The 26031-nt window shown below is 47.4% G+C and overlaps 1 protein-coding gene across 1 annotated transcript; it reads left to right on the forward strand.

The window, feature by feature from the left end:
• Positions 1-1102: 1102 nt before the first annotated feature.
• On the forward strand, positions 1103-25504 carry LOC309332912 (radial spoke head protein 3 homolog B-like). The gene is made up of 9 exons (XM_081846269.1): positions 1103-1425; positions 5439-5526; positions 6539-6680; positions 9313-9458; positions 10730-10933; positions 13974-14136; positions 17896-17982; positions 20723-21123; positions 23876-25504. Exons 1-8 carry the CDS (start codon positions 1118-1120, stop codon positions 21100-21102), a joined length of 1518 nt encoding a protein of 505 aa, XP_081702395.1. The 5' UTR covers positions 1103-1117; the 3' UTR covers positions 21103-21123; positions 23876-25504.
• The last annotated feature ends 527 nt before the right edge of the window (positions 25505-26031 follow it).

Below are 26031 nucleotides of genomic sequence, written 5' to 3' on the forward strand. Positions count from 1 at the left end.
GATATAAATGGGAACATTTTTCATCAAACAACTATTTTGGTCACACATTATTAAATTCGTATCTGTACGGTTGTGGTATACGGAGGAGAAAAAGAGTGAATGAATAGCTATTCCGATGAAAGGCATAATCTTTATAGTCTTTTTTACAAAATCTCAAAGGTCAGAGGTTCTTTTATATTCTGTTGGGAGCTGCCCAGAGTGGCTGGGGCAACCCTGTCAAACGGGCGGGGTACGAATAATGATAATAATAATAATAATTTAATAAATTTACATACTGCCCTCCACAATCACAGGCCGGTTTGCAGCATAAAAACCACAAACATGTGTTGCACTCTATTAAGAAACGACAACAAAAGTAACACAAAACACCCCTGCTTTGCAGGCGGAAAATCACAGTGGCTCCATTTTGTAGCTGTCGCCAGTTGGTGTGTAGACATTGGGCCGACAGCCTGACTCCAATTGGGGCCATTGAGTTGCCCATTTGTTTTCCTTTGAGCCCCATAGCCCCAGAAAATAATAATAATAATAATAATAATAATAATAATAATAATAATAATTATTATTATTATTATTATTATTATTATTTTATTTATACCCTGCCCTTCCTGGCCAGAGCCAGGCTCAGGCCGGCTAACAACAATAAAAATTACAGTAAAAACATAATAGGGGAAAAAAACCCCAATTTAAAATACAGGTTAAAATGCAATTTAAAATGCAGTCTCGTTTTTTTAAAATAATAATAATAATAATAATAATAATAATAATAATAATTTTATTTATACCCTGCCCTTCCTGGCCAGAGCCGGGCTCAGGCTGGCTAGCAACAATAAAAATTACAGTAAAAACATAATAGGGGAAAAAAACCACAATTTAAAATACAGGTTAAAATGCAATTTAAAATGCAGTCTCATTTAATAACAACAACAACAACAACAATAATAATATTTATATCCCGTCCTCCCCAGCTGAAGCCAGGCTCAGGGCAGCTAACAACAATAAAATAATACAACATTCTCAAATCATTTCATTCTAAAATTAATTAATTAAAGTAGCCCATAAATCAAGTTCCCTTTCGTGAACTCCCAGCTCCCTGCCATAGTTATGCTCCCTTGGACGGATGACAGCAAAGGCAGCTCCCGGCTGGGTCAGGTGGCAGGGATCAGTTTACCTTGGCGACGGTTGCCAGGGAACGGAGTCCGTGTCGCCCGGCGACGGTTGCCAAGGAGACTCTCTCGGCGCTGCTGCTCCCACAGCCCAGGCCTCTTGGAGCCAGAGGCTTCTGCGAGCTGCCATGGCTTCCACGTCGGTGATCCTCAGCCGGGACGGCACGGCTGCTGGACCCTCTGCCACCTATTCGTACTGCAACCGTCCCAGGCCGTTGCCGGGCAGGCAGAGGTACCGGACCTCCATCGATGCCAACGAGACGTGAGTACCTTTAGGCTCCCTGGCTGGACTGGGGAAGGAAGGGCCTGATCCGAAAGAATCAAACTGACATCTGTGATAGACTACAGCAATGTGCTCCCCGTGGGGCAACCCTTGCACTCAGCCCAGAAGTAGAATGCCAGCTGAGGCCTTGCCAGCGCATAATGCTAATTGCTAAGAAGAAGAAGAAGAAGAAGAAGAGGAGGAGGAGGAGGAGGAGTTTGGATTTGATATCCCGCCTTTCACTCCCTTTATGGAGTCTCAAAGCGGCTCACATTCTCCTTTCCCTTCCTCCCCCACAATAAACACTCTGTGAGGTGAGTGGGGCTGAGAGACTTCAGCCCCACTGGGGCTGGCCCAAGGTCACCCAGCAGCTGCAGGTGGAGGAGCGGAGACGCGAACCCGGTTCCCCAGATTATGAGACTACTACTCTTAACCACTACACCACACTGGTGTAATAAATTATAAATAATAATTTATTATTTATTATTTATACCCCACCTGCCAACATAGCAGTTCGAAAGCACGTCAAGTGCAAGTAGATAAATAGGTACAACTCCGGCGGGAAGGTAAACAGCATTTCCGTGCACTGCTCTGGTTCGCCAGAAGCGGCTTAGTCCTGCTGGCCACATGACCCGGAAGCTGTACGCCGGCTCCCTCGGCCAATAAAGCAAGATGAGCGCCGCAACCCCAGAGTCGACCACGACTCGACCTAATGGTCAGGGGTCCCTTTACCTTTACCCCACCCACCCGGCTGGGTTTCCCCAGCCACTCTGGGTGGCTTCCAGCAGAATATTAAAATACAATACAGTGGTACCTCGGGTTACAGACGCTTCAGGTTACAGACTCCACTAACCCAGAAATATTACCTCGGGTTAAGAACTTTGCTTCAGGATGAGAACAGAAATCGCGCAGCAGCAGCAGGAGGCCCCATTAGCTAAAGTGGTGCTTCAGGTTAAGAACAGTTTCCGGTTAAGAACGGACCTCCAGAACAAATTAAGTTCTTAACCCGAGGTACCACTGTAATCTATTAAACATTAAAAGCTTCCCTAAACAGGGCTGGCTTCCGATGTCTTCTAAAAGTTTGGTAGTTGTTTTTCTCTTTGACATCTGGTGGGAGGGTGTTCCACAGAGAGGGAGCCACCACCGAGAAGGCCCTCTGCCTGGTTCCCTGTAACTTGGCTTCTCGCAGTGAAGGAACCGCCAGAAGGCTGGGCCTCAGTGCCCGGGCAGAACGGAGCTGGTAGACAGCCACCCTGGACACAGATTTGACCTGTGCCTCCATGGACAGCTGTGAGTCCAAAATGACTCCCAGGCTGCGCACCTGGTCCTTCAGGGGCACAGTCACTCCATTCAGGACCAGGGAGTCCTCCACACCTGCCCGCCTCCTGTCCCCCCAAAACAGTACTTCAGTCTTGTCAGGATTCAACCTCAATCTGTCAGCCGCCATCCATCCTCCAACCGCCTCCAGGTGTCTGCCAAGTTCAAGGTGCCCCTGTTGGGGTTTAAAGCCTTTAACAACCTGGGACTATGAGATCCCCAGGCAGAGGGCCTTCTCAGTGGTGGCGCCTGCCCTGTGGAACGCCCTCCCATCAGATGTCAAGGAAATAAACAACGATATCTGACTTTTAGAAGACATCCGAAGGCAGCCCTGTTGAGGGAAGTTGTTAATGTTTAATGTTTTATCGTGTTTTTAATATTCTGTTGGGAGCCGCCCAGAGTGGCTGGGGAAACCCAGCCAGATGGGCGGGGTATAAATAATAAATTATTTTTATTACTACTACTACTGCTACTAGATTCTTATGCTGGTGCTACAGGCCTTTCAGCCAAGATGGGTGATGCTTGGTTGCAGAGGACAGCATATCAGAAACGGCATAATAATAATAATAATAATAATAATAATAATAATAATAATTGCACATGAACTGAAGAATAGCCAGAGAAAGCAAACAACACAAACACATGTTTGCAAGAGGCTGGTGTAGTGTCACTGCTTATGTAAATACTTCAGACAACCCAAACACTCCCAATATATGGGTTTGTTACAGGTTTGCTTTTGCTTTCGGTCGCTTTTAAATGCTGCGCCTCCGCTTTTGTTAGAAAACGGAAGTGTCTTTGTTTGTTTGTTTCTGATGCTTTTCAGTTGGGAATTGTCTTTTTTTTATATATATAGTAATTTTTATTCAATTTTTAAAACACATAATTAAAAAACAAAAACATCACAAAATACAAACAAACATAAACAACTCAAACATAAATAAATTCATAATCTTATTTTCTTGTAACTTCTTTCAATCGACTTCCCCTTACCTCCCTTTCGCTGCATCCTTATTTTAAATTTTTTTAGCAACCCTTTAGTCAATTTATCCATTTAGTTCCCTTCATTAAATTCCCATAAATTTGTTAATTACAGCTGCAGTTCTCTGCTTCTTACCCCTTGACATCTTAACACTCCTCAATTTTACAACAGTTTTTAAGATATATTTTAAATTTCTTCCAGTCCTCTTCCACTGCCTCTTTCCCCTGGTCACGAATTCTGGCCAATTGGTGCCAAAGAAGGATAGGACTTTCTTTATGTATGCTACTACTGCAGCAAGAATTCTTCTGGCAAAGTATTGGAAGATGCAAGAACTACCTACTCTTGAAGAATGGCAGACAAAGGTGATTGACTACATGGGACTGGCAGAGATGACCGGCAGAATTCGTGATCAGTTGGGAATTGTCTTGATATTGTAATGTTTCTCTCTCTCTCTCTCTCTCTCTCTCTCTCTCTCTCTTTCTGGATAATTTTTATATATGCTTTGAAATTTAAGAAAGTGCTGGAAAGAAAGAAAGAGGGTGCAAAGAACAAGCTTGCTGCTGTTGTTAGTTTGGTTGTTGTTTTTAAATGTGTGCAGCTGCCCAGTTGGTTTGCAGAGTATAATGGTTGTAAGGGGGTTCCTTGTGCGTAAGTTGCCTTCCGTTTTGGTTAGATTGCCTGGCCAACCATGCTTTGGCTGACAGCTCACACTCCGTGGCCGGTCAGTCACTTGCAGAATCCGTCAGTGGGTGTTTCTTGAACCTCTTCCAGCATAAGAGCTGTTTGACGCCAAGTCTCCTCCTACTTTCCCTGCGCGGAACTCGTCTGCGCAAGTACGGGGAAGGCAGGGGCGTGCCAGCGCTCTCTCCACTAGTCTCTGGTGAAGGGTCTTGGAGACCTCTCTCCAAATCCTCCATTTCCCTCCCTTCTCTACCGGTGTTACGCTGAATTCCTTCCCCCCTGCTGGTCCCCTCTCCTGCATCGTTTCGGAGCCTTGCCTCCACCTCTCGTTCTGATGTCAGTTCCCTGACACAGAGGAATTATAGAATGGTAGATTTGGAATGGGGCCCGCCAAAGGTCCTCTAGACCAACCCCCTGCAATGCAGGGATCTCAGCTAAAGTGTCCATGGCAGATGGCCAGCCAACCTCAGCTTAAAAGTACAGTGTTTTTAAAAATTTAAAAAATTAAATCTTCTTCTCCTTCTACAAAATAAATACAAATCCAATGTGTGGTTTTTCTCTTCTTGCAGAGTCAGAACCGAACGATTCCCAGTTCATTTTAAAACCACGCAAAAACAGTAATAAGAACGTTCTCTGCGTTAGCTCTGAAACTACGTCATTCTCATTTTCACTGGGAGTTGAATACAAAAGCACAATTTCGTGTCCTTTTTAGCTCACATTTTTAAAGAACACGTTTGTTTCAGGAAAGAAATATCATGGCACCTGTATTATTATTATTATTATTATTATTATTATTGCTATAAAAAGGCCCGGAACTCTGTAAGAATTTTTATCACAAAATCCCACTGGGCACAAATACCTCTGACAGGTTTGTAAACTTGCAAATTAAGGAGAGCTTATTTATTCTCACATATCTCTGGCAGCCTTGCAGATTTAGCAGCAGGAATGGGTCCAGAGACACCTTGCTCTAATTAATTGCTAATTTATGCTAAGTGCTGTTTTCGAATCCTGTCCCTCTTCATGTTTTTTCTTCCAGGGAAGAGGAGCCCTATCACTACGCCAACCTCATGTATGAGAGGCGAGTCGTTCGGGGCAATACCTATGCCCTTCACATCTTACCATGGGTGAGTTTTCCTTCTCCTGTAAACTTTGACATATCTATGTATCTATTTCGATTGCACATTCCAGGCAAAAGGAACAATGTGCAATTAACCAGTGGAACTAGCTGCTGCAAGATGCAAGGCTTGGGCATGAACTTTGTCCAGGAGGAAAGGTCTAGTGATGGGTATTGCTGTCGCCTTCAGACTCCACTTCCCACCAGCACATCTGACCAAGCCACTGGGCTAGGGGGATTTTGTGATCCGGACATGGGTGGCGCTGTGGTCTAGAGCCTCTTGGGCTTGCCGATTAGAAGGTCGGCGGTTCAAATCCCCATGACGGGTGAGCTCCTGTTGCTCGGTCCCAGCTCCTGCTAACCTAGCAATCCAAAAGCACGCCAGTGCAAGTACCACTGATTTGGAGAAGGGCTGGAAGGAGTGAAAAAGGCAAGATGAACATGACCTGAATGTGAGCAATGCAGTTACATTGTTGGGCTTTGCTGGGAATTGAAAGCAATCTCGCACGAACCACTGTTCACAGCTGGGAACGACTCATCTGTTTGCTACCAGCTAGTGTAGACACAGGTGGCACTGCGGTCTAAACCCCTGATCCTCTTGGGCTTGCTGATCGGAAGGTTGGCGGTTCGAATCCCCGTGACGGGGTGAGCTCCCATTGCCCTGTCCCAGCTCCTGCCAACCTAGCAGTTCAATAGCACACCAGCGCAAGTAGATAAATAGGTACCACTGCGGCGGGATGGTAAACGGCGTTTCTGTGCGCTGTGGTTTCCGTCACTGTGTCCCGTTGCGCCAGAAGTGGTTGAGTCCTGCTGGCTACATGACCCGGAAAGCTGTCTGTGGACAAACGCTGGCTCCCTCGGCCTGAAAGCGAGATGAGCGCCGTACCCCATAGCTGCCTTTGACTGGACTCAACCGCCCAGGGGTCCTGAGTAGCTGTGGTTATAGGGCAGTGTTGAAATCTAATAAATAAGATTACGGACACTGCATGAACCGCTTTCTCTCTGTCTGTCCCCTCCGCCAGAGCAGTGAACCTGATCCCCTGGAGCTTCAACGTCAGCGGGAAGCCCAGCGTAAAGCGTTGGCCAGGAGAAGAGCTAGGGATCAGCTTCAGACGAGAACCCCGGAACCTTTAGAAGGCAGGAGGCATGTCGACGTTCAGACAGGTAAGGCACCAGGCGGAGAAGGAGGGCGAAATGCTTATCTCAGGAATACTGGGGAATGGCAAAATAGAAAGATTGGTATAAAATCATGATCTTAGCTGGTATGCTTGTTATTGCATCACGGTGGAAAGGAAACGATAAATGGACAATGGAATAATGGAATGACTATGTTTTTGAATACATACAATCTGACATATTTGAACAGGTAATGACGGAAGATACATGGGAAAACAAATGTCAAAAGATTTTGAATAAATGGGATTGGAGGGACGCGGGTGGCGCTGTGGGTTAAACCACAGAGCCTAGGACTTGCCGACCACAAGGTCGGCGGTTCGAATCCCCGCAACGGGGTGAGCTCCCGTTGCTCGGTGGTCCCTGCTCCTGCCAACCTAGCAGTGCGAAAGCACATCAATGTGCAAGTAGATAAATAGGTACCACTCTGGCGGGAAGGTAAACGGCGTTTCCGTGTGCTGCTCTGGTTCACCAGAAGCGGCTTAGTCATGGTGGCCACATGACCCGGAAGCTGTACGCCGGCTCCCTCGGCCAATAAAGTGAGATGAGCGCCGCAACCCCAGAGTCGGTCACGACTGGACCTAACAGTCAGGGGTCCCTTTACTAATTACCTTAGGTAATTTATAAATTTTCCCCACTCCTCACTAAAGCTCCTCTCTTCCTTGTTTCTGATTTTCCTGGTCATTTTTGCCATTTCGGCGTAGTCCATCATCCTCATCAGTCATTCATCTCTGGACGGGACTTTATTTTCTTTCCATCTCTTGGCCAGTAGTATCCACGCTGCTGTCGTCGCGTACATGAATAGTCTTTCTGCTCCTTTGGTATCTCTGCGCCTAAAATTCCTAGTAAAAAAGCTTCTGTTTTTTTCCACAAACTTTATTTTAAACATTTTTTTCAACTCATTATAAATCATTTCCCAGAATGCTTTTGTTACCTTGCAAATCCTTCCCCAGTGGCGTAGCGTGGGGGGTGCAGTGGGGGCCGGCCGCACCGGGCGCAAGATCTGGGGGTTAGGGTTAGGGGGCGCAAATCCATGGGTTAGGGGGCACAAATTACTTGCCTTGCCCCAGGTGCTGACAACCCACGCTGCGCCACTGTCCTTCCCAACCTTAAATTCAGTCCTCCATGTTAGTTTGTGATTCATATTGTAGTGAAGTTATCTCTCTCTCTCTCTCTCTCATGTGTGTGTGTGGGGGGGCATGTTAATTTTTACAATGCCCAAGTCCCTTCTAATCCCCAGGTTTTAAAAAATCTAATGGAGGATTCCATTGTTGAACTAGCCAAGCAGGTTTCCTTGTAAGTAGGGCTGGGAGATATACCGTATTTTTTGCTCTATAAGACTCACTTTTTCCCTCCTAAAAAGTAAGGGAAAATGTGTGTGCGTCTTATGGAGTGAATACAGGCTGCGCAGCTATCCCAGAAGCCAGAACAGCAAGAGGGCTTCTGGGATTCAGATTATTTTTTTCCTTGTTTTTCTCCTCCAAAAACTAAGTGCGTCTTGTGGTCTGGTGCATCTTATAGAGCGAAAAATACGGTATCTTCATCCCAAACCAGTTCTATATCATGCGTCTATATTGGTTTCATAGTTTTGAACCTGGCAATAAATAGCAAATTTAGACGCGTGCTCAGGGCCAGATTTAGGTTTGATGAGGCCCTAAGCTACTGAAGGTAATGGGGCCCTTTATATGTCCAGCTGTCCTTTGTCAACAAATTGTCGCTGCTTTTTGTGTTGAATATATGCTTGATGGTAATTTATGGACCTAACAGGTATCTCAAGCCATTTGCACATAACAAAATAGGAGCCTACACAACACAAAACACTTGGCTTCTCGCAGTGAGGGAACCGCCAGAAGGCCCTCGGTGCTGGATCTCAGTCTCCGGCCTGAACGATAGGGGTGGAGATGCTCCTACAGGTACAGTGGTGCCCCGCAAGACGAACGCCTCAGAAGACGAAAAACTCGCTAGCCGAAGGAGTTTTTCGTTTTCTTAGCCGCTTCGCAAGACGCATCTCCCTATGGGCTTGCTTCGCAAAACGAAGCTTGCCCCGCAAGCTCCGGGGATAGCGGGGAAGCGCAGCGTGCCTTCCCCTCTGTCCCCGGAGATTGTGGGGCAGGCAACGGGGAGAATCAATCTTCTCCCCGCCGCCCCTTGCTTTAAACAGGTCCGGGGTCGTCCCCGGACGGTCTCCATAGGAACGCATTGATTGATTTTCAATGCATTCCTATGGGAAACCGTGCTTCGCAAGACGAAAAACTCGCAAGAAGAAAAAACTTGCGGAACGAATTAATTTCGTCTTGCGAGGCACCACTGTATACTGGACTGAGGCCATTTACGGCTTTCAAGGTCAGCATCAACACTTTGAACTGTGCTCGGAAACAACCTGGGAGCCAATATAGGTCTTTCAGGACTGGTGTTATATGGTCTCGGCGGCCACTCCCAGTCCCCAGTCTAGCTGCCGCATTCTGGATTAGTTGTAGTTTCCGGGTCACCTTCAAAGGTCGCCCCACGTAGAGCTCAGGAGTCCCATTTCCATCCTGATTGTCCTCCGTGCAGGAGTTTTGCATCGGAGTCAGGAGAGCTGCAAAACTTCCCCTACACAAGAGCATCCCAAATGCCGTTTCAGAACTGTACCTGGAAGAGCTTGCGGACCGTATCATCGAAGTGGACATGGAATGCCAAACGGACGCATTTCTGGACAGACCAGCAACGCCTCTGTTCATCCCCGCGAAGACCGGCAGAGATGTGGCCACCCAAATCTGGGAAGGAGATGTACGTTAGAACCATAGAACCGTAGAGTCGGCAGGGACCCCCAGCGGTCACTTAGACCAACCCCCTCCGAGCCAAGCCTGGCAAGTGTGTTTCAGGCTTCCAGAACTCCAGTCTAGGCAAGACTTTGGACGGAAGTGCTTTCCTCTGCGTTGCCAAATTTCCAGGGGGGTTGGATCTGGACTGTGCCCAATGCCACGTCCAATGCTGCTAGGGGCATGGGTCGCACTTTGGTCTAACCCATGGGTAGGCAAATTGAGGCCCGGGGGCCGGATCCGGCCCAATCGCCTTCTAAATCTTAACCACGGATGGTCTGGGAATCAGCGTGTTTTTACATGAGTAGAATGTGTCCTTTTCATTGGACAGTGTTCTCGAAGCTACCAGCATGAGTTTGACCAAACTGCGGGAGGCAGTGGAAGACAGGAGTGCCTGGCGTGCTCTGGTCCAGGGGGTCACAAAGAGTCGGACACGACTAAACGACTAAACAACAACAACGTGTCCTTTTATTTAAAATGCATCTCTGGATTATTTGTGGGGCCTGCCTGGTGTTTTTACATGAGTAGAATGTGTGCTTTTATTTAAAATGCATCTCTGGGTTATTTGTGGGGCCTGCCTGGCATTTTTACATGAGTAGAATGTGTGCTTTTATTTAAAATGCATCTCTGGGTTATTTGTGGGGCATAGGAATTCGTTCATTTCCCCCCAAAAAATATAGTCCGGCCCCCATAAGGTCTGAGGGATAGTGGACCGGCCCCCTGCTGAAAAAGTTTGCTGAGCCCTGGTCTTAACCACTGAGCCTCTTGGGCTTGCCGATCAGAAGATTGGCGGTTCGAATCCCCGTGATGGGGTGAGCTAGAGCACAGTACTCTTATTGTTCCACTTCTTCTATGAACCACTTTCTATAAAGCATCTCAAAACGATTTCACAACAAAGACTTGTATTTCAAAAACTGCACATATAAAGACAGTTAAAACCATTGTATAAGGGGAGCACATGGCGCTGCGATCTAAACCACTGAGCCTCTTGGGCTTGCCGATCGGAAGGTCGGCGGTTCGAATCCCAGCGACGGGGTGAGCTCCCTTTGTTCTGTCCCAGCTCCTGCCAACCTAGCAGTTCGAAAGCACACCAGCGCAAGTAGATAAATAGGTACCACTGCGGCGAGAAGTTTGTCTTGATGTGCAGATTCACGCTTTAAAGAAAACCATTTCTCAAGACGTCCCCCTAGGTCAGCCCACCTCTGATTTCTCCTCTTTGTTTCGCGCCCCCCCCCCCAGCTTTTCGATTTTGATATCGAAGTGAGGCCGATGCTGGAGGTCTTGGTCGGCAAGACCATCGAGCAAGCGTTACTGGAAGTCATGGAGGAAGAGGAACTCGCCGACCTGCGGGCACATCAGTACGCGTACCACGAGCTGCGCCGTGCGGAACTCGCTGAGGTCCAGAGACTTGAGGAGCAAGAGCGGCGGCACAGAGAGGAAAAGGTACAGAGAAATGGGCAAGGAGGGGAAAGAAGCAGCGGTTTTCAAGCCGTGTGCTGTGGCACCCTGGGGTGCCTTGAATGATGGTGTTGTAAACAAAAATTGCCTTTTTCCCTTATGGGGTATCCAAGAGCCCATATAGAGTCCTTACATAGGTTCCCTATTGGTCAGATACATCATAGATACATCACAGAAAAGGCGGTCTTAAAACAGAAATCTGAATGTTGTTTTTCTCCTGTCTGGCAGGTTACTTGATTGGATTGCCTGTGGAGCCTGGCCAGTCTTTTGTAGTGATAAATACTTAGTTCCTGGGCCAGGTCACAGGCGCACACCCTAGTCATATCTTAAATGTGCCCTTAAGACAGGATTTGTGAAGGAAAAGACAATGGGGAGGCTTTTCCACTTTGACCTTGCAAAGAAAACATTTGGTCAGTTTGGGAATCACAATGGTTCCAGGTCGGTCTTCCCGTGCCGATCTATGTACCTGCTTGGTTGGTACACTTATGAACATTTAACATACCGTATTTTTCTCTCTATAAGACGCACCTAGTTTTTGGAGGAGGAAAACAAGGAAAAAAATATTATGAATCTCAGAAGCCAGAACAGCAAGAGGGATCGCTGCGCAGTGAAAGCTGTGATAGCTGTGCAGCCTGCATTCGCTCCATAAGACACACACAAATTTCCCCTTACTTTTTAGGAGGGGAAAAGTGAGTCTCATAGAGCAAAAAATATGGTATATCTAAGACCTCAAAATTCCTATCACAATGGTCAGGGGTGCCATGGGCAACCCTGGCCTCTGTCCCTCTTTCCTTCCCTCCTTCTTCTGATGCCCCCTGGCGTCTCTGCCTCCCAAAGGCTTGCACAGCTGTTTGTTGCAGCAGCCCTGGCTGCAAGCTCCCCGTGCGAATGGTGCCTCTTGGGCTGGCCAGGGGGTGCTGGTGCCAGGAGCAGAGATGGCCTTGGAATAAGCAAGCAAGCAGGCGAGGGAGCCCAGCCAGCCAGCCCTCCAGCCCTTGCCCTTGGGAATGGACAGACAAGTCTGTGGGGCAGTTTGAGGAGGCACCTCTCTTTGGGGCGGGGGGGGGGGGCAGCTCAGAGACCAGGGGTGGAGGCAGTGACTGCCTGGAGGACTCCCAAGGAGAGGGGAGAGGAGAGGTAGCTGGGGGAACGCTCCACAAGGGAGGGTGTTTGAAAAAGGGGTGAGGGGCTACAAGCTCTGCAGGCAAGGGGGGACATAACTGGGCTTCTGAGCCCCACAGGGGTGCCACAGACAACCCTGGCCTCCAACCCTCTTTCCTTCCCTCCCTCCTCTGATGCCCTCTGGCGTCTCTGCCTCCCAAAGGTTTGCACGGCTGTCTGTTGCAGCAGCCCTGGCTGCAAACTCCCCAAGTGCATGGTGACTATGGGGCTGGTTAGGGGGTGCTGGGTGCCAGGAGCTGAGGTGGCCTCGGAGTAGGCAAGCAAGGGGGCAAGGGAGCCCAGTCTGCTAGCCCTTGCTGTTGGGAATGGGCAGACAAGTCCCAGGCCCCTGTGGGGCAGTGTGAAGAGGCACCTATCTTTGGGGCGAGGGGGGCAGCTGAGAGACCAGGGGTGGCAGCAGCGGCTGCCCAGAGGACTCCCCAGGAGAGGGGCAAGGAGGCTGAGGGAGGGTGTTCCAAAAGGGGTGAGGGGCTGCCAGCTCTGCAGGCAAGGGGGGACCTAACTGGCAGCCAGTGTGGTGTAGTGGTTAAGAGCGGTGGACTCGTAATCTGGGGAACCGGGTTCGCTTCCCCGCTCCTCCACCTGCAGCTGCTGGGTGACCTTGGGCCAGTCACCCTTCTTTGAAGTCTCTCAGCCCCACTCACCTCCCAGAGTGTTTGTTGTGGGGGAGGAAGGGAAAGGAGAATGTTAGCCGCTTTGAGACTCCTGAAGGGGAGTGAAAAAGCGGGATATCAAATCCTGAGCCCCATAGGGGTGCCACAGACAACACTGGCGTTCACAGACAAGACTCCGATGCCCTCTGGCATCTCTGCCCTCTGGCGTCTCTGCCACCCAAAGGCTTGCACGGCTTTTTGTTGCAGCAGCCCTGGCAGCAAGCTCCCCGTGCGAATGGCGCCTCTGGGGCTGGCCAGGGGGCGGGGCGCTGGGTGCCAGGAGCTGAGACGGCCTTGGAGTAAGCAAGCAAGCGGGCGAGGGAGCCCAGTCGGTCAGCCCTTGCTGTTGGGAATGGGCAGGCAAGTACCAGGCCTCTGTGGGACATTGTGAGGAGACACCTATCTTTGGGGCGAGGGGGGCAGCTCAGAGACCAGGGGCTGTGGCAGCGGCTGCCCAGAGGACTACCAAGGAGAGGGGCAAGGAGGCTGAGGTGTTCGAAAAGGGGTGAGGGGCTGCCAGCTCTGCAGTCAAGGGGGGACCTAACTGGTCTCCTGAGCCCCACAGGGGTGCCGCAGAAAGAAAGTTCAAGGGAGCCATGGACTCAAAAAGGTTGAAAACCTCTGGACTAAAGTATTGAGGTGGGGGATTTCCAGTCAAGGAAAGGAGGTGACTTTCACATCAGTTTCTGAAGGGATTACATGGGATCCCTGTGGTGTTTCCAAGCCCAATTCAGATTTCTGGTTCTTGCCCTACAAACTCTCCAAGAATATCTGGAGGCCACGGCTAGTGTTCATACTACCGTGGTGCCTGGAAGTCAAACGGAATCCATTCCGGAAGTCCGCCCGACTTCCAAAACATCCGTAAACCGAGGTGCGGCTTCCGATTGGCTGCAGGAAGCTCCTGCAGCCAATCGGAAGCCGCGGAAGCCATGTTGGACGTTTGGGTTCCAAAGAACGTTCACAAACCAGAACAGTCACTCCTGCGGCGTCCGGGAGCCAAAACGTTCGACTCGCAAGGCGTCCAGGATCCAAGGTTTGACTGTACGTACATTTTTAAAGATTTGCCTTCTGAGAGTCTTTACGTCTCTTTTGTTGACCATCAGCTACCGGGTCTGATTCAAAGTCTGCTGAAATGGCTTGGGAAAAAGACCGAAAACAAAACCCAAGCGCTGTTTTCTTCTCTCCGACAGGAGCGTCGCAAAAAGCAGCAGCTACAAGTCCTTCAGAAGGAGAAAGAAACTTCAGAGAAGATTGCAGCTCGGGCGTTCGCTCAGCGCTACCTGTCGGACCTTATTCCTTCCGTCTTCGGCAGCCTTCGACAGAGCGGATACTTCTACGACCCGGTGGAGAGAGGTGTGTGGTTTGCTTTGTGTTGGGATGGCAGGCGGGGGCTCTCATTCTGATTTCAGGCTCCCCAAGTGTTAAGTTGTGGGTGAACATATCAAACAACACGGCAATTCTTCAAACAGCTCTTGTTTATCCACAGGCCAGAACAGAACTGAACTGAAGGGTTCAGTCAGCCTCTTTATATAGAGCTCCAGTACAACGTTACTGTAACAACTTTCTAAAACTATCCAATCACTGAACGTCACTTTCGATCCCTTATTTGCATAACTATCTACAGTATCCCTCTGCTGGCCCAGGGTGAGAACTTCAGTACATAACACCAAGGAAGGCATCTGTCTTGCCATTTAAATGCAAGGTGACTCTTTGAAATGAGGCTCAGAGGCAATACAAACACAAGCAAGTGAGAATATTTTATTCTAAACAGCAAGCAATAGAGTGGTACCTCTGGTTACGTACTTAATTCATTCTGGAGGTCTGTTCTTAACCTGAAGCACCACTTTAGCTAATGGGGCCTCCCGCTGCCGCCGCGTGATTTCTGTTCTCGTCCTGAAGCAAAGTTTTTAATCTGAGCTACTATTTCTGGGTTAGCGGAGTCCGTAACCTGAAGCATGTGTAACCTGAAGCGTATGTAACCCGAGGTACCACTGTATATACATTACCAGCTAGACTGGTGACTGGGAGCGGCTGACGAGACCACATAACACTGGTCTTAAAAGACCCACGTTGGCTCCCAGTACGTTTCCGGGCACAATTCAAAGTGTTGGTGCTGACCTTGAAAGCCCTAAATGGCCCAGTAGACCTGAAGGAGCATCTCCACCCCCATCGTTCAGCTCGGACACTGAGGTCCAGCGCCACAGGTCTTCTGCTTGTTCCCTCACTGCGAGAAGCGAAGTTACAGGGAACCAGGCAGAGGGCCTTCTTGGTAGTGGCGCCCGTCCTGTGGAATGCCCTCCCATCAGATGTCAAGGAAATAAACAACTACCAGACTTTTTGAAGACATCTGAAGGCAGCCCTGTTTAGGGAAGCTTTTAACGTCAGATGTTTTATTGTATTTTTAATATTTTGTTGGAAGCCTCCCATAGTGGCTTTGAAAACCCAGCCAGAGGTGGTTGTTGTTGTTGTTGTTGTTGTTTTACCAAGCAACTCCCCAAGTAGCCTTCGTTTGCATGACCCTCTAGTCATCTGGTCCTCTGTGTCATGGGCTTTGAAGACCCTCGAACTCAGGACCAAAGGGAGAAATGTGCTAAAAGGAAGGCATGCTTGGCAAACCCTCACCGTGATCAACTCCCGCCCGGAAACCAATGTCCCCACTGTGGAAGGATGTGTGGGCCCAGAATTGGCCTCCACAGTCACTTATGGACCCATTGTTAAAACTGTGTTAATGGAAGACAATCTTACTTGGCTACTCTACGAGAGATTGCCAAAGAAGAAGTGCATGAAAATAGGGATAAAAAGAGAGTCCCCAACCTTTTTCTTTGTTGTTCCAGAAGCTTGGCTTTCTCAGTGTTCTTCCAAGTTTCACTGTTTAGCTAGGAGAACTTCCAAACCGGTTCCAGAACCAGATCACGTTCAAGTGTTTGTCCGAATACACAAAGTCTCAATCCACGGGCCCGGACAGAGGCTTCGGTGATTCAGAGCAGTCACCATCTTCAAAACTGACAATTTGGAAAGGCCCCACCTCTAAATATTTATACTTTCTGGGCTTCTGACACACAGATTGCTTGTATTGCTTCAATAAGACAGGTTTGGTTTCTTTTGCCATTCATTTTAACATCAGACCCACCTTTTTGGTGAGGTTCGATCTTCTTGCAGTCCATGGGACTCTCAAGAGTCTCCTCCAGCACCAGAATTCAAAAGCATCCATTCTTCGGCGATCAGCCTTCTTTATGGTTCATTAGTGGCATGCAAATTCTGTTAAGTAAATGGAATAAACACAAGGGTGCCTTTAATAGGATAAATGTGCCTGGAAATGCACAAGAATGTTCACGCATGCCTTTTTAAAAAACATGTGGATGATGAAAACTTAAAAAACACAAGGAACCGGAATGGATAGATTTGGCTGTCCTCAGTAAAGGCTACCATTGCCCAGGAAAGTTTCAGCGAGAAAGGAAACCCTTATAAGTACCGTATTTTTCACTCTATAAGACGCACCAGACCACAAGACGCACCTAGTTTTTGGAGGAGGAAAACAAGAAAAAAAATATTCTGAATCCCAGAAGCCAGAACAGCAAGAGGGATCGCTGCGCAGTGAAAGCAGCAATCCCTCTTGCTGTTCTGGCTTCTGGGATAGCTGCGCAGCCTGCATTCGCTTCATAAGACGCACACACATTTCCCCATACTTTTTAGGAGGGAAAAGGTGAGTCTTATAGAGCAAAAAATACGGTACTTCCTATTAAGGAGAGTCCATGGCTCATGGATCAGTTGCAGTGGGCCTCCAGATCGTAGAATCAAAGAACTGTAGAGTTTCAAGGGACCCCAAGGGTCATCCAGTCCAACCCTCTGAAATGCAGGAATCTTTTGCCCAACCTGGGGCTCGAACCCATGGCTCTGAGATTAAGAGTATCATGCTCTAACAACTGAGCTATCCCAGATGTTGCCGCAGAAGGGAACGCAACCGGTGTGCCTGCTGCAGGGGTGCCACAACATTTACTAACTAGTTATCTCCTGCTTGGACTACTGCCATGCGCTCTACGTGGGGCTACCTTTGAAGGTGACCCGGAAATTACAACTAATCCAGAATGCGGCAGCTAGACTGGGGACTGGCAGCAGCCGCTGAGATCACATAACACCGGTCCTGAAAGACCTACATTGGCTCCCAGGATGTTTCCAAGCACAATTCAAAGTGTCGGTGCTGACCTTGAAAGCCCTAAACGGCCTTGGCCCAGTATACCTGAAGGAGCGTCTCCACCCCCATCGTCCAGCCCGGACACTGAAGTCCAGCTCCGAGGTCCTTCTGGTGGTTCCCTCCCTGCGAGAAGTGAGGTTACAGGGAACCAGGCAGAGGGCCTTCTCGGTGGTGGCGCCTGCCCTGTGGAACACCCTCCCATCAGATGTCAAAGAAATAAACAACTACCTGACTTTTAGAAGACATCGGAAGGCAGCCCTGTTTAGGGAACTTTTTAATGTGTGATATTTTAATGTATTTTTAATCTTTTGTTGGAAGCCACCCAGAGTGGCTGGGGAAACCCAGCCAGATGGGCGGGGTACAAATAATAAATTGCTGTTGTTGTGGCGGTGGTTAGAATGTAAGGCGAGAGGCAGAGGGTATCAAATTTTGGTGTCACACAGGGGACCAGGTAAAGGACCCCTGGGCGGTTAAATCCAGCCAAAGGCGACTATGGGGTTGCGGCGCTCATCTCTCTTTCAGGCCAAGGGAGCCAGCGTTTGTCCGCAGACAGCTTTCCGGGTCATGTGGCCAGTAGGACTAAACCGCTTCTGGCACAAGGGGACACCGTGACGGAAACCAGAGCACACAGAAACGCCGTTTACCTCCCCACCAGAGTGGTACCTATTTATCTACTTGTGCTGGTGTGCTTTCGAACTGCTAGGTTGGCAGGAGCTGGGATAGAGCAACGGGAGCTCACCCCGTCGCAGGGATTTGAACCGCCAGCCTTTTTAATTGGCAAGCTTTTAATTGCCCTGGTTGCACCGCAGAGTGGTTGAGCTCTTTCTGCTTCCAGCCTCAGCTGCTCCACCAAACAACAGCCTTCCAGTATTTCTCCATTCGGGTAATAATTTTTAAAAACCTCTCCTTGTATTTCACAGACATCGAGACAGGCTTCTTCCCAGGGATGATGTCGGAGATAGAAGAGATCATGGAAAACCGGATTCTGGGCAGAACAATAGCCGACAGTAAGTTAAATTATCCAGGGGTGGGGTTTTTTCCCATGTGCAAATAAGGTTCGGCGGCTGTTGTTTCTTTACAAAACGGCGATGCAAAATTATAGATAGATAGATAGATAGATAGATAGATAGATAGATAGATAGATAGAGTGGTGCCTCGCAAGACGAAATTAATCCGTTCCGCGAGTCTCTTCGTCTAGCGGTTTTTTCGTCTTGCGAAGCAAGCCCATTGACGGATTAGTGGATTAGCACTATTAGCGCTATTAGCGGCTTTTAGCGGCTTATCAGCTTAGCGGATAAGCTGATAAGCGGCTTAGCGGCTTAGAAAAAGGGGGGGAAAGGGGGGGAAAACCCGCAGGAACTCGCAAGACATTTTCGTCTTGTGAAGCAAGCCCATAAGAAATTCGTTTTGCGAAGCACCTCCAAAACGGAAAACCCTTTCGTCTAGCGGGTTTTCCATCTTGCGAGGCATTCGTCTTGCGGGGCACCACTATAGATAGATAGATAGATAGATAGATAGATAGATAGATAGATGGATGGATGCCAGGAAAACCAAGAAACATACAATCAAATAAACAAACTATAAATTGACAAACAAACAATAGCAATATAGGGAACAACACAGTTCTTATAACTAACATCATTTATACTCCCAATGATGTGCACAATTATAGAACTTATAAAACATGAAATTAAAAATGACTTCCAATTAGTCACGCTGTACTTTATCTGTTGATTACCTTATACCACACAGTCACATATTTCTTATATAGTTTCTGTTAACAAAATTATATATTTTTCTAAATAAAAGCAAAGCTCCTCCATTCGTTCTCTGGCAACTGCAGCCATCGCCAGAAAGTGGCTCCCTCAGCTGCAAGTTGGGGGGCTCCTTGCAAATTATTGGGGGGCCCCTCTCCTAAAAGTTTTTTTATTTTACCAACCAGCAGTTTTAATAAACCAATTTTGTTACGCAAAACGTACAGTATTCATTTCGAACTGTAGTCGCAGGGCTCCTAAAAGCTGTGGCGCCCTTAGTCTACGCGGCCGGTTTGGTTAAACCGGCCGTGACTGCCTGATTCCCGCGCCAAAATCAACTACCATAACTGGCTTTGGCCTATTACTGTATTTTTCGCTCTATAAGACGCACCAGACCACAAGACGCACCTAGTTTTTGGAGGAGGAAAACAAGAAAAAAATTATTCTGAATCTCAGAAGCCAGAACAGCAAGAGGGATCGCTAAGCAGTGAAAGCAGCAATCCCTCTTGCTGTTCTGGCTTCTGGGATAGCTGCGCAGCCTGCATTCGCTCCATAAGACGCACACACATTTCCCCTTACTTTTTAAGGGGGGGGAAGTGAGTCTTATAGAGCAAAAAATATGGTAATTCCTGAGCATTTAGGAGGCTACAGTGGACGCTCGGGTTGCGAACGTGATCTGTGTGGGATGCACGTTCGCAACCCGCAGAGTTCGCAACCCGCAGCGGCGCGTCTGCGCATGTGCGGGTTGCGATTCAGCACTTCTGCGCATGTGCAAAACATGATTTAGTGCTTCTGCGCATGTGTGACCGCCGAAAAAACACAACCTGAAGTGTCTGTAACCCGAGGTATGACTGTATTACCATTTACAATTTCTAATGTTTATGGAAAAATCCGAGGGCTCCCTTGGACAAAAAACAAAGACACCAACCAGGATAACTTGGAGCAAAACAGCAGCCTGTAGGCTTGGCCTTTATTGAACTGTTGCAACAGGGTGCTCCCCTCACTTGCAGGAGAGAGGAGAGACCCAGAAAAATGGTGTGCAAGGCCTTATAAAGACTTTTGAAATTGCCACCCTGTAGATCAAGACCACCCCCAGAAACATCATACATACATCACAGAAGGGGTGTAACCTAAGACCACCCCTCAGATACATCACACCTACATCACAGAAAAGGCGGTCTACAACAGAAATTTGAATGTTGTTTTTCTCCTATCCTTGTTTATCTCCTGTCTGGCAAGTTACTTGATTGGATTGCCTGGGGAGCCTGGCCAGTCTTTTGTAGTGATAAATACTTAGTTCCTGGGCCAGGTCACAGGCTCACACCCTATTCATATCTTAAATGTGCCCTTAAGACAGGATTTGTGAGGAAAGAGACAATGGGGAGGTTTCCCACTTTGACCTTGCAGAGAAAACATTTGCTCAGTTTGGGAATCAAAATGGTTCCAGGTCGGTCTTCCTGTGCTGATCTATGTACGTGTGTGTCAGGGAACTGCCATCGGAGCCAGAGGAGGAGGGAGGGCTCCGGAGGGATGCCGGAGAGCGTCCCAGGAGGGAGAGAGGCAGCCCATCTGCTGGGGAAGGAAATCAGCGTAGCACCAGTGGAGAAGGGGGGCAGATGGGGGAATCGGCGAGGGGGCTCCAGGACTCCTCACCGGAAACCAGCGGGGAGAGCATGGGTCCTCCGCTGCCCACACCCTCCCTGCGCAGAAGACTTCCGCGCAGGGAGAGTTAGGCGGAGACTAGGCGTCAAAGAGCTTCTTTGCTGGAAGAAGTTCAAGAAACGCCCACTGACGGATTCTGCCAGCGACTGAGACAGCCACGGATGGGCGGCTGTCCGGACAGAAAGGGTTCACCCAGGTAACCCAGCCAAGCGTGGCGCCGATTTACGCACGAGCAACCCCCTAGAACCATTACAGTGTGGTTATGAACATTACCATATATCTAAGACCTCAAAATTCCTATCGCACTAACGTGACACAACTTTCCTTGCAGACTTAATCCGAGACATGATGGAAATGAGGCTGGACTGTTACGAGAAAGGAGTGTTGCCGGTCCGGCCGGAGGTCGTTCTGCCCCCCGACCCGGAAGACGCCATTATTCCCTCCATGGAATTATTGTTGGGCGCAAGCCCCGATCCACAGGGAATCATGGAACAGATGGAAGCCCTTGGCCAACAGGAAGGCTTGGATCAGCCAGATGTTTACGGCCAGTTGGAAGCCTTGGACAAGCTGGAAGCTCCTGGCCAATCCGAAGCCTCGGAGCAGCCGCCGGTTTCAGACCAGCTGGAATCCGCTCCAGATCAGCCGGAATCCGCTCCAGATCAGGACAAAACAGCAGAAGAGCTGGAACCCAAGGAGCCCGAACCACAGTGATGTGATGACTAAATGAATCAGGTAGGGTGTGTGTGAATTCGCTCTTCAGTCATCATCATCATCATCATCATCATCATCATCATCATAATATCCCACCTTTCCCCAGACTGAAATTCAAGGCAGTTTGCAGATATCATTATTGTTGCAAATGTTGGCTGCCACCTCCGCTCACTGCAAAAGTGGGGGGTTAAAGGGGGTCCCCAGCAAATTCATGGGATGCGGGTGGCACTGTGGCTTAAGCCACAGAGCCTAGGACTTACCGATCAGAAGGTCGGCGGTTCGAATCCCGCGACGGGGGCGAGCTCCCGTTGCTCGGTCCCTGCTCCTGCCAACCTAGCAGTTTGAAAGCATGTCAAAGTGCAAGTAGATCAATAGGTACCGCTCCGGCAGGAAGGTAAACGGCATTTCCGTGCGCTGCTCTGGTTCGCCAGAAGCGGCTTAGTCCTGCTGGCCACATGACCCAGAAGCTGTATGCCAGCTCCCTCGGCCAATAAAGCGAGATGAGCGCCGCAACCCCAGAGTCGGCCACGACTGGACCTAATGGTCAGGGGTCCCTTTACCCTTTACCTTTTACCAGCAAATTCATGGAGCCAGCAACCTTTCCAAATCCAGTTGCTGGAAGCCACGGGACGGGAGAGACATTTTTGTTGGGTTTTTTAAACATATCGTTTCCAACAATCATATAACATAACTTCTTATTTTATACAGTGGTACCTCAGGTTAAGGACTTAATTCGTTCCGGAGGTCCGTTCTTAACCTGAAACTGTTCTTATCCTGAAGCACCACTTTAGCTAATGGGGCCTCCCGCTGCCGCTGCACGATTACTGTTCTTAACCTGAAACACTATTTCTGGGTTAGCGGAGTCTGTAACCTGAAGCGTATGTGACCTGAAGTGTATGTAACCCGAGGTACCACTGTACAATGTTTTTGACTTCCGTCAACACCTCTGATGATTTTCCATTCTTTATCACTTATTCTGCATTTCTTAATTTCTCTATTACTCTTAATTATCTTTAATAATTCTCCTCATTGTCTTTCTTGCATTATTTCAAATCGTCCTCCTCACAAACCTCTTGCAATTCTACTAGCGTAATCTGTTCATTACAATCACTTTTCAAACAGTTCGTATATTTACTCCAATCTTCTAAGAATCCCTGGTCCCGCAGATTTTGAATCCTTCCTGTTAATTTATCCAGTTCTGCATAGTCCACCAATTTCACCCACCATTCTTCTTTCGTCGGTAATTCTTCTTGCTTCCGTTTTTGTGCCAATAATATTCTTGCCTCTGTCTTCCTTTCCAAACCCTTTTCCTTTTGTAAGAACGGCCTTCGTAAAAACCGCTTGGGAAGTCTTCTTCTTTTTTCCTTTTTGCCGACGGGCAGTGTAAAAAAATAATAATACTTCAAATAAAATAGAATGTGGTTCAAGGGACAATTCATTTGCACATAACAAAATAAGTATTTTATCAAAGGAACTGTTGAACTGAAATACAATTAAGGAAAAGTATATTGATAGTGAAATACAATTAAGAAGAAGTATATTCATATATACTTAAAATGATTTTTTATTCATAAACTTAATAATGTAAACGCATTGGCATTTGGCAATAACAAAAGTTCCTTTCGAAACACAATTTACAAAGAATCATAACCTAGTCTCTAGAAACTTACTATAACATGAAATAATAATAGGAGTAAATATATGATGCAAACTACTAATAATTATAAATAGCAGAATGTAGGCACCTTATATATAGAAATGAGCAAACCAGGGATATTTTAGGGAGCAGGCTAGCAGGCCCATGACTTCTATCACAGGAACCTACACAACACAAAACACTGTTGCTGTATGTAGGCTTTATTGCATTTCTTTTTTTATCTTATATTTTGGAAATGTACATCCAGTTTTTTTCACTTTAAATTTTTTTTGGGGGCCCCAAGAGAGCGGGGTCCTAAGCTATAGCTTGTTTAGCTTATACGTAAATCCAGCATTGTTTATTTTGCATTCTCCCCGCAAGATGGCAGCATTGTCACTGGGATGTTAACGAAACCAAAAGCATCATAGCAAGCCTTCCTGTCTAGCCCTTGGGCTGAGATGCGAGTGAGTTGCAGTGATTTCAATTTTCCTCCTCTGGAATCGGTTTCAGTTTAGAGCAGGGGTCAGCAAACTTTTTCAGCAGGGGGCCGGTCCACGGCCCGTCAGACCTTTTTTGGGGGGGGCGGACTACAGTTGTACCTCTGGTTACATGCTTAATTCGTTCCGGAGGTCCGTTCTTAAGCTGAAACTATTCTTAACCTGAAGCACCACTTTAGCTAATGGGGCCTCCTGCTGCCGCCACCCCGCGCAATTTCTGTTCTCATCCTGAAGCAAAATTCTTAACCCGAGGTACTATTTCTGGGTTAGCAGAGTCTGTAACCTGAAGTGTATGCAACTGAAGCGTATGTAACCCGAGGTACCACTGTATATGGTGGGGGAATAAACGAATCCCGATGCCCCACAAATAACCGAGAGATGCATTTTAAATAAAAGGACACGTTCTACTCATGTAAAAACACGCTGATTCCCGGACTGTCCGTGGGTCGGATTTAGAAGGCGATTGGGCCGCATCCTGCCCCCAGGCCTTAGGTTGCCTACCCCTGGCTTAGGTAGAGAGCTTGGGGAAAAACCCCTTTTAAGAAGAACTGGTTTCAGTTCAGCATGTCTGCAAAGTGACAGAACTTGTGCTGGCCATAAGAATTACATATTTATTTATTTTTTGCCATTCTCTTTCCAGGGATTCCAGAAGGTCGCACCAACGTGTTTGTGCCAACTGACAAAATGCTGAATTTAATTGGTCCTGGTGCAAGCAATAAATTGAAAGCTGCGGTTTTTCAAAAATACGTGCGAGGTCTATGCTCTTATTAACCCCCCAAAAAAACCTTGGCGCTAAGAAACATCACACTGGCTTTCAACGAATTCCTCTTCTTTTTAAATTTGTGCATGTTCCAATTAATTGTTTGCAACTTAAATGTGCCTAAATAAATCCCAGACGGCATCTGGTAGAAATTTGTTGTTATTTAAGTTCTGTTGAAGTCAGCGAGATACAATTTAGCCAGAGCTAAACTTGGGTTCGATTTCAATGGGACTAGAAGTGGTGACAAAGTTCTGCCAGATCTGTGTGTTGACGTTTAGAAAGTTTTTAGCAACCTTTGCATTGTTTAACCATAGTTATTTGCATTATAACCATAGGATCTGCATTATTGGACCATAAAATGTGTTATATTTTTAGAGAATGTTTGTGCGTATGTGCATGCCTATATATATTTTTAGAAAGCTTAGGATAATTTCATTTTTACCTAGTTGCCTTATAAGTCTGATTTATTCATGACTTCAGCAAAAAAGGAGGTTTTTCTTTTGATGTTATTTTCCTAGTACAAAAGAAATCATCGTGGAGATAAATAGATTGGTTGTTGTTGTTGTTGTTGTTGTTGTTGTTGTTGTTGTTCTCTTCCTCCCCCCTCCCCCAGTCTCCCACCTCTGAATCTGGTTAATTATTTCGTTTCAAATGTTTCTCTTTGGAAAGCACTGTTTGTGTTTTATCCCCTAAAGCATTGCCGTTCAGTCGTATTCTTAAATAACTTTAATGCATTTCCATGCTTGTGTTTTACCTATGATTGTATCCATCATTTTAAGATTAATTAATTTTAATTAATTTAATTAATTAATTTTAATTAATTTTAAGATTAATTTGGTTTTGTTGCAATGGTATTATATGTAATAATTTTTTTGGGGGGGGGGGGGGTTGAATTGACCAAGAGTATTCTTAAATAATTTTAATGCATTTCCATGTTTGTGTTTTACCTATGATTGTATCTATCATTTTAAGATTAATTAATTTTATTAATTAATTTTAAGATTGATTTGGTTTTGTTGCAATGATATTATATGTAAGATTTTTTTTGGGGGGGGGGTGAATTGACCAAGAGTTCACCCAGATCTGCGCTTGGGCCAAGTCGAGAAAGCCCAAGTCGAAGCGGTTTTCTGCTTTTACCAACTGCCCTTCATCAATAAATCAGAGCAAACATCAAGCCAACTGATGTGTGCTCTGATCCAGCAGTAAAGTTCGGGTTTCCCCGGGGGAAAGCGTCAAAGGCAAATGCGGACGAGCCCAAAGACAGCGAAATCTCCCACCGTTTAGTTTTTCTTCTCCTCGGATAAAACGAATCATTGAAGAGGCAGCCGAATGGCTGATCTTTGCTTCCCCTTCCTCCCTTCTAACGATGCCCGTTGCTTATCTCCAGCGGAGCTCTACTCAGAAGGAACCTGCCGAAATGAAACGGATCCGACCCGTTTTATTTCGGAGGGGGGTTGACTCTGAATATGACCAGCGCTGGATACGAGCCCATGCATCTAGTTAGAAAAAGATGCTGCTCCCTTTTAATGTGATCTCTTAGGAGACATCCTGTTTAAGAAATGGGACCGTTTATCTCCTCCCTGCGTTTTTTTCTTACCCCCCAAAATTTAGCACCAATAAATGTGGGTGGGTGGGTGGAAAACAGGCTTGGGTGATTGCAGCTCTGAGCTCCCTGTGTAACCCACATTAAAAGCGGCTCCTGAATGGCGGGACGTCAGATGCAATGCTGAAAGCCGCTCACGGCTGCTACCGCCTCCTCTAAGAGACGATGCCCATAGCTCTGGCAGGAGCTATGGGGCTCTTCTTACCCCTAACCCTCCTCCATGCCCCATTGCCACCTCTTCTTCCTCTTTCCGGGGTGCAAAGGGTCCAGCGGTCAAGGTTTCTTGGCTGACCAGTCGCTGTGACCCAAACTCCCTTGAGGGACAGGCAGCGGCAACGGAACAGGTATCTATCTATCTGAACCCATCAACCCAGGAATGGCAGCAGTTTGGATCATAGCCCCAAACGTTTGCCATACTTTAAAGACCTAGCGA

Source organism: Podarcis erhardii (genome assembly GCF_964252035.2).
Source record: "Podarcis erhardii genome assembly, chromosome: 18".
In the NCBI taxonomy this organism is placed as follows: Eukaryota; Metazoa; Chordata; class Lepidosauria; order Squamata; family Lacertidae; genus Podarcis; species Podarcis erhardii.

Bases quoted from the DNA above. Each gene is read 5' to 3' on its own strand.
- LOC309332912 (XM_081846269.1), top strand. From the start codon at position 1,118: ATGACAGCAAAGGCAGCTCCCGGCTGGGTCAGGTGGCAGGGATCAGTT. The intron at 10,934-13,973 runs GTACAGAGAAAT...TCTCTCCGACAG, and splicing joins GGCGGCACAGAGAGGAAAAG to GAGCGTCGCAAAAAGCAGCA. The intron at 14,137-17,895 runs GTGTGTGGTTTG...TGTATTTCACAG, and splicing joins CTACGACCCGGTGGAGAGAG to ACATCGAGACAGGCTTCTTC.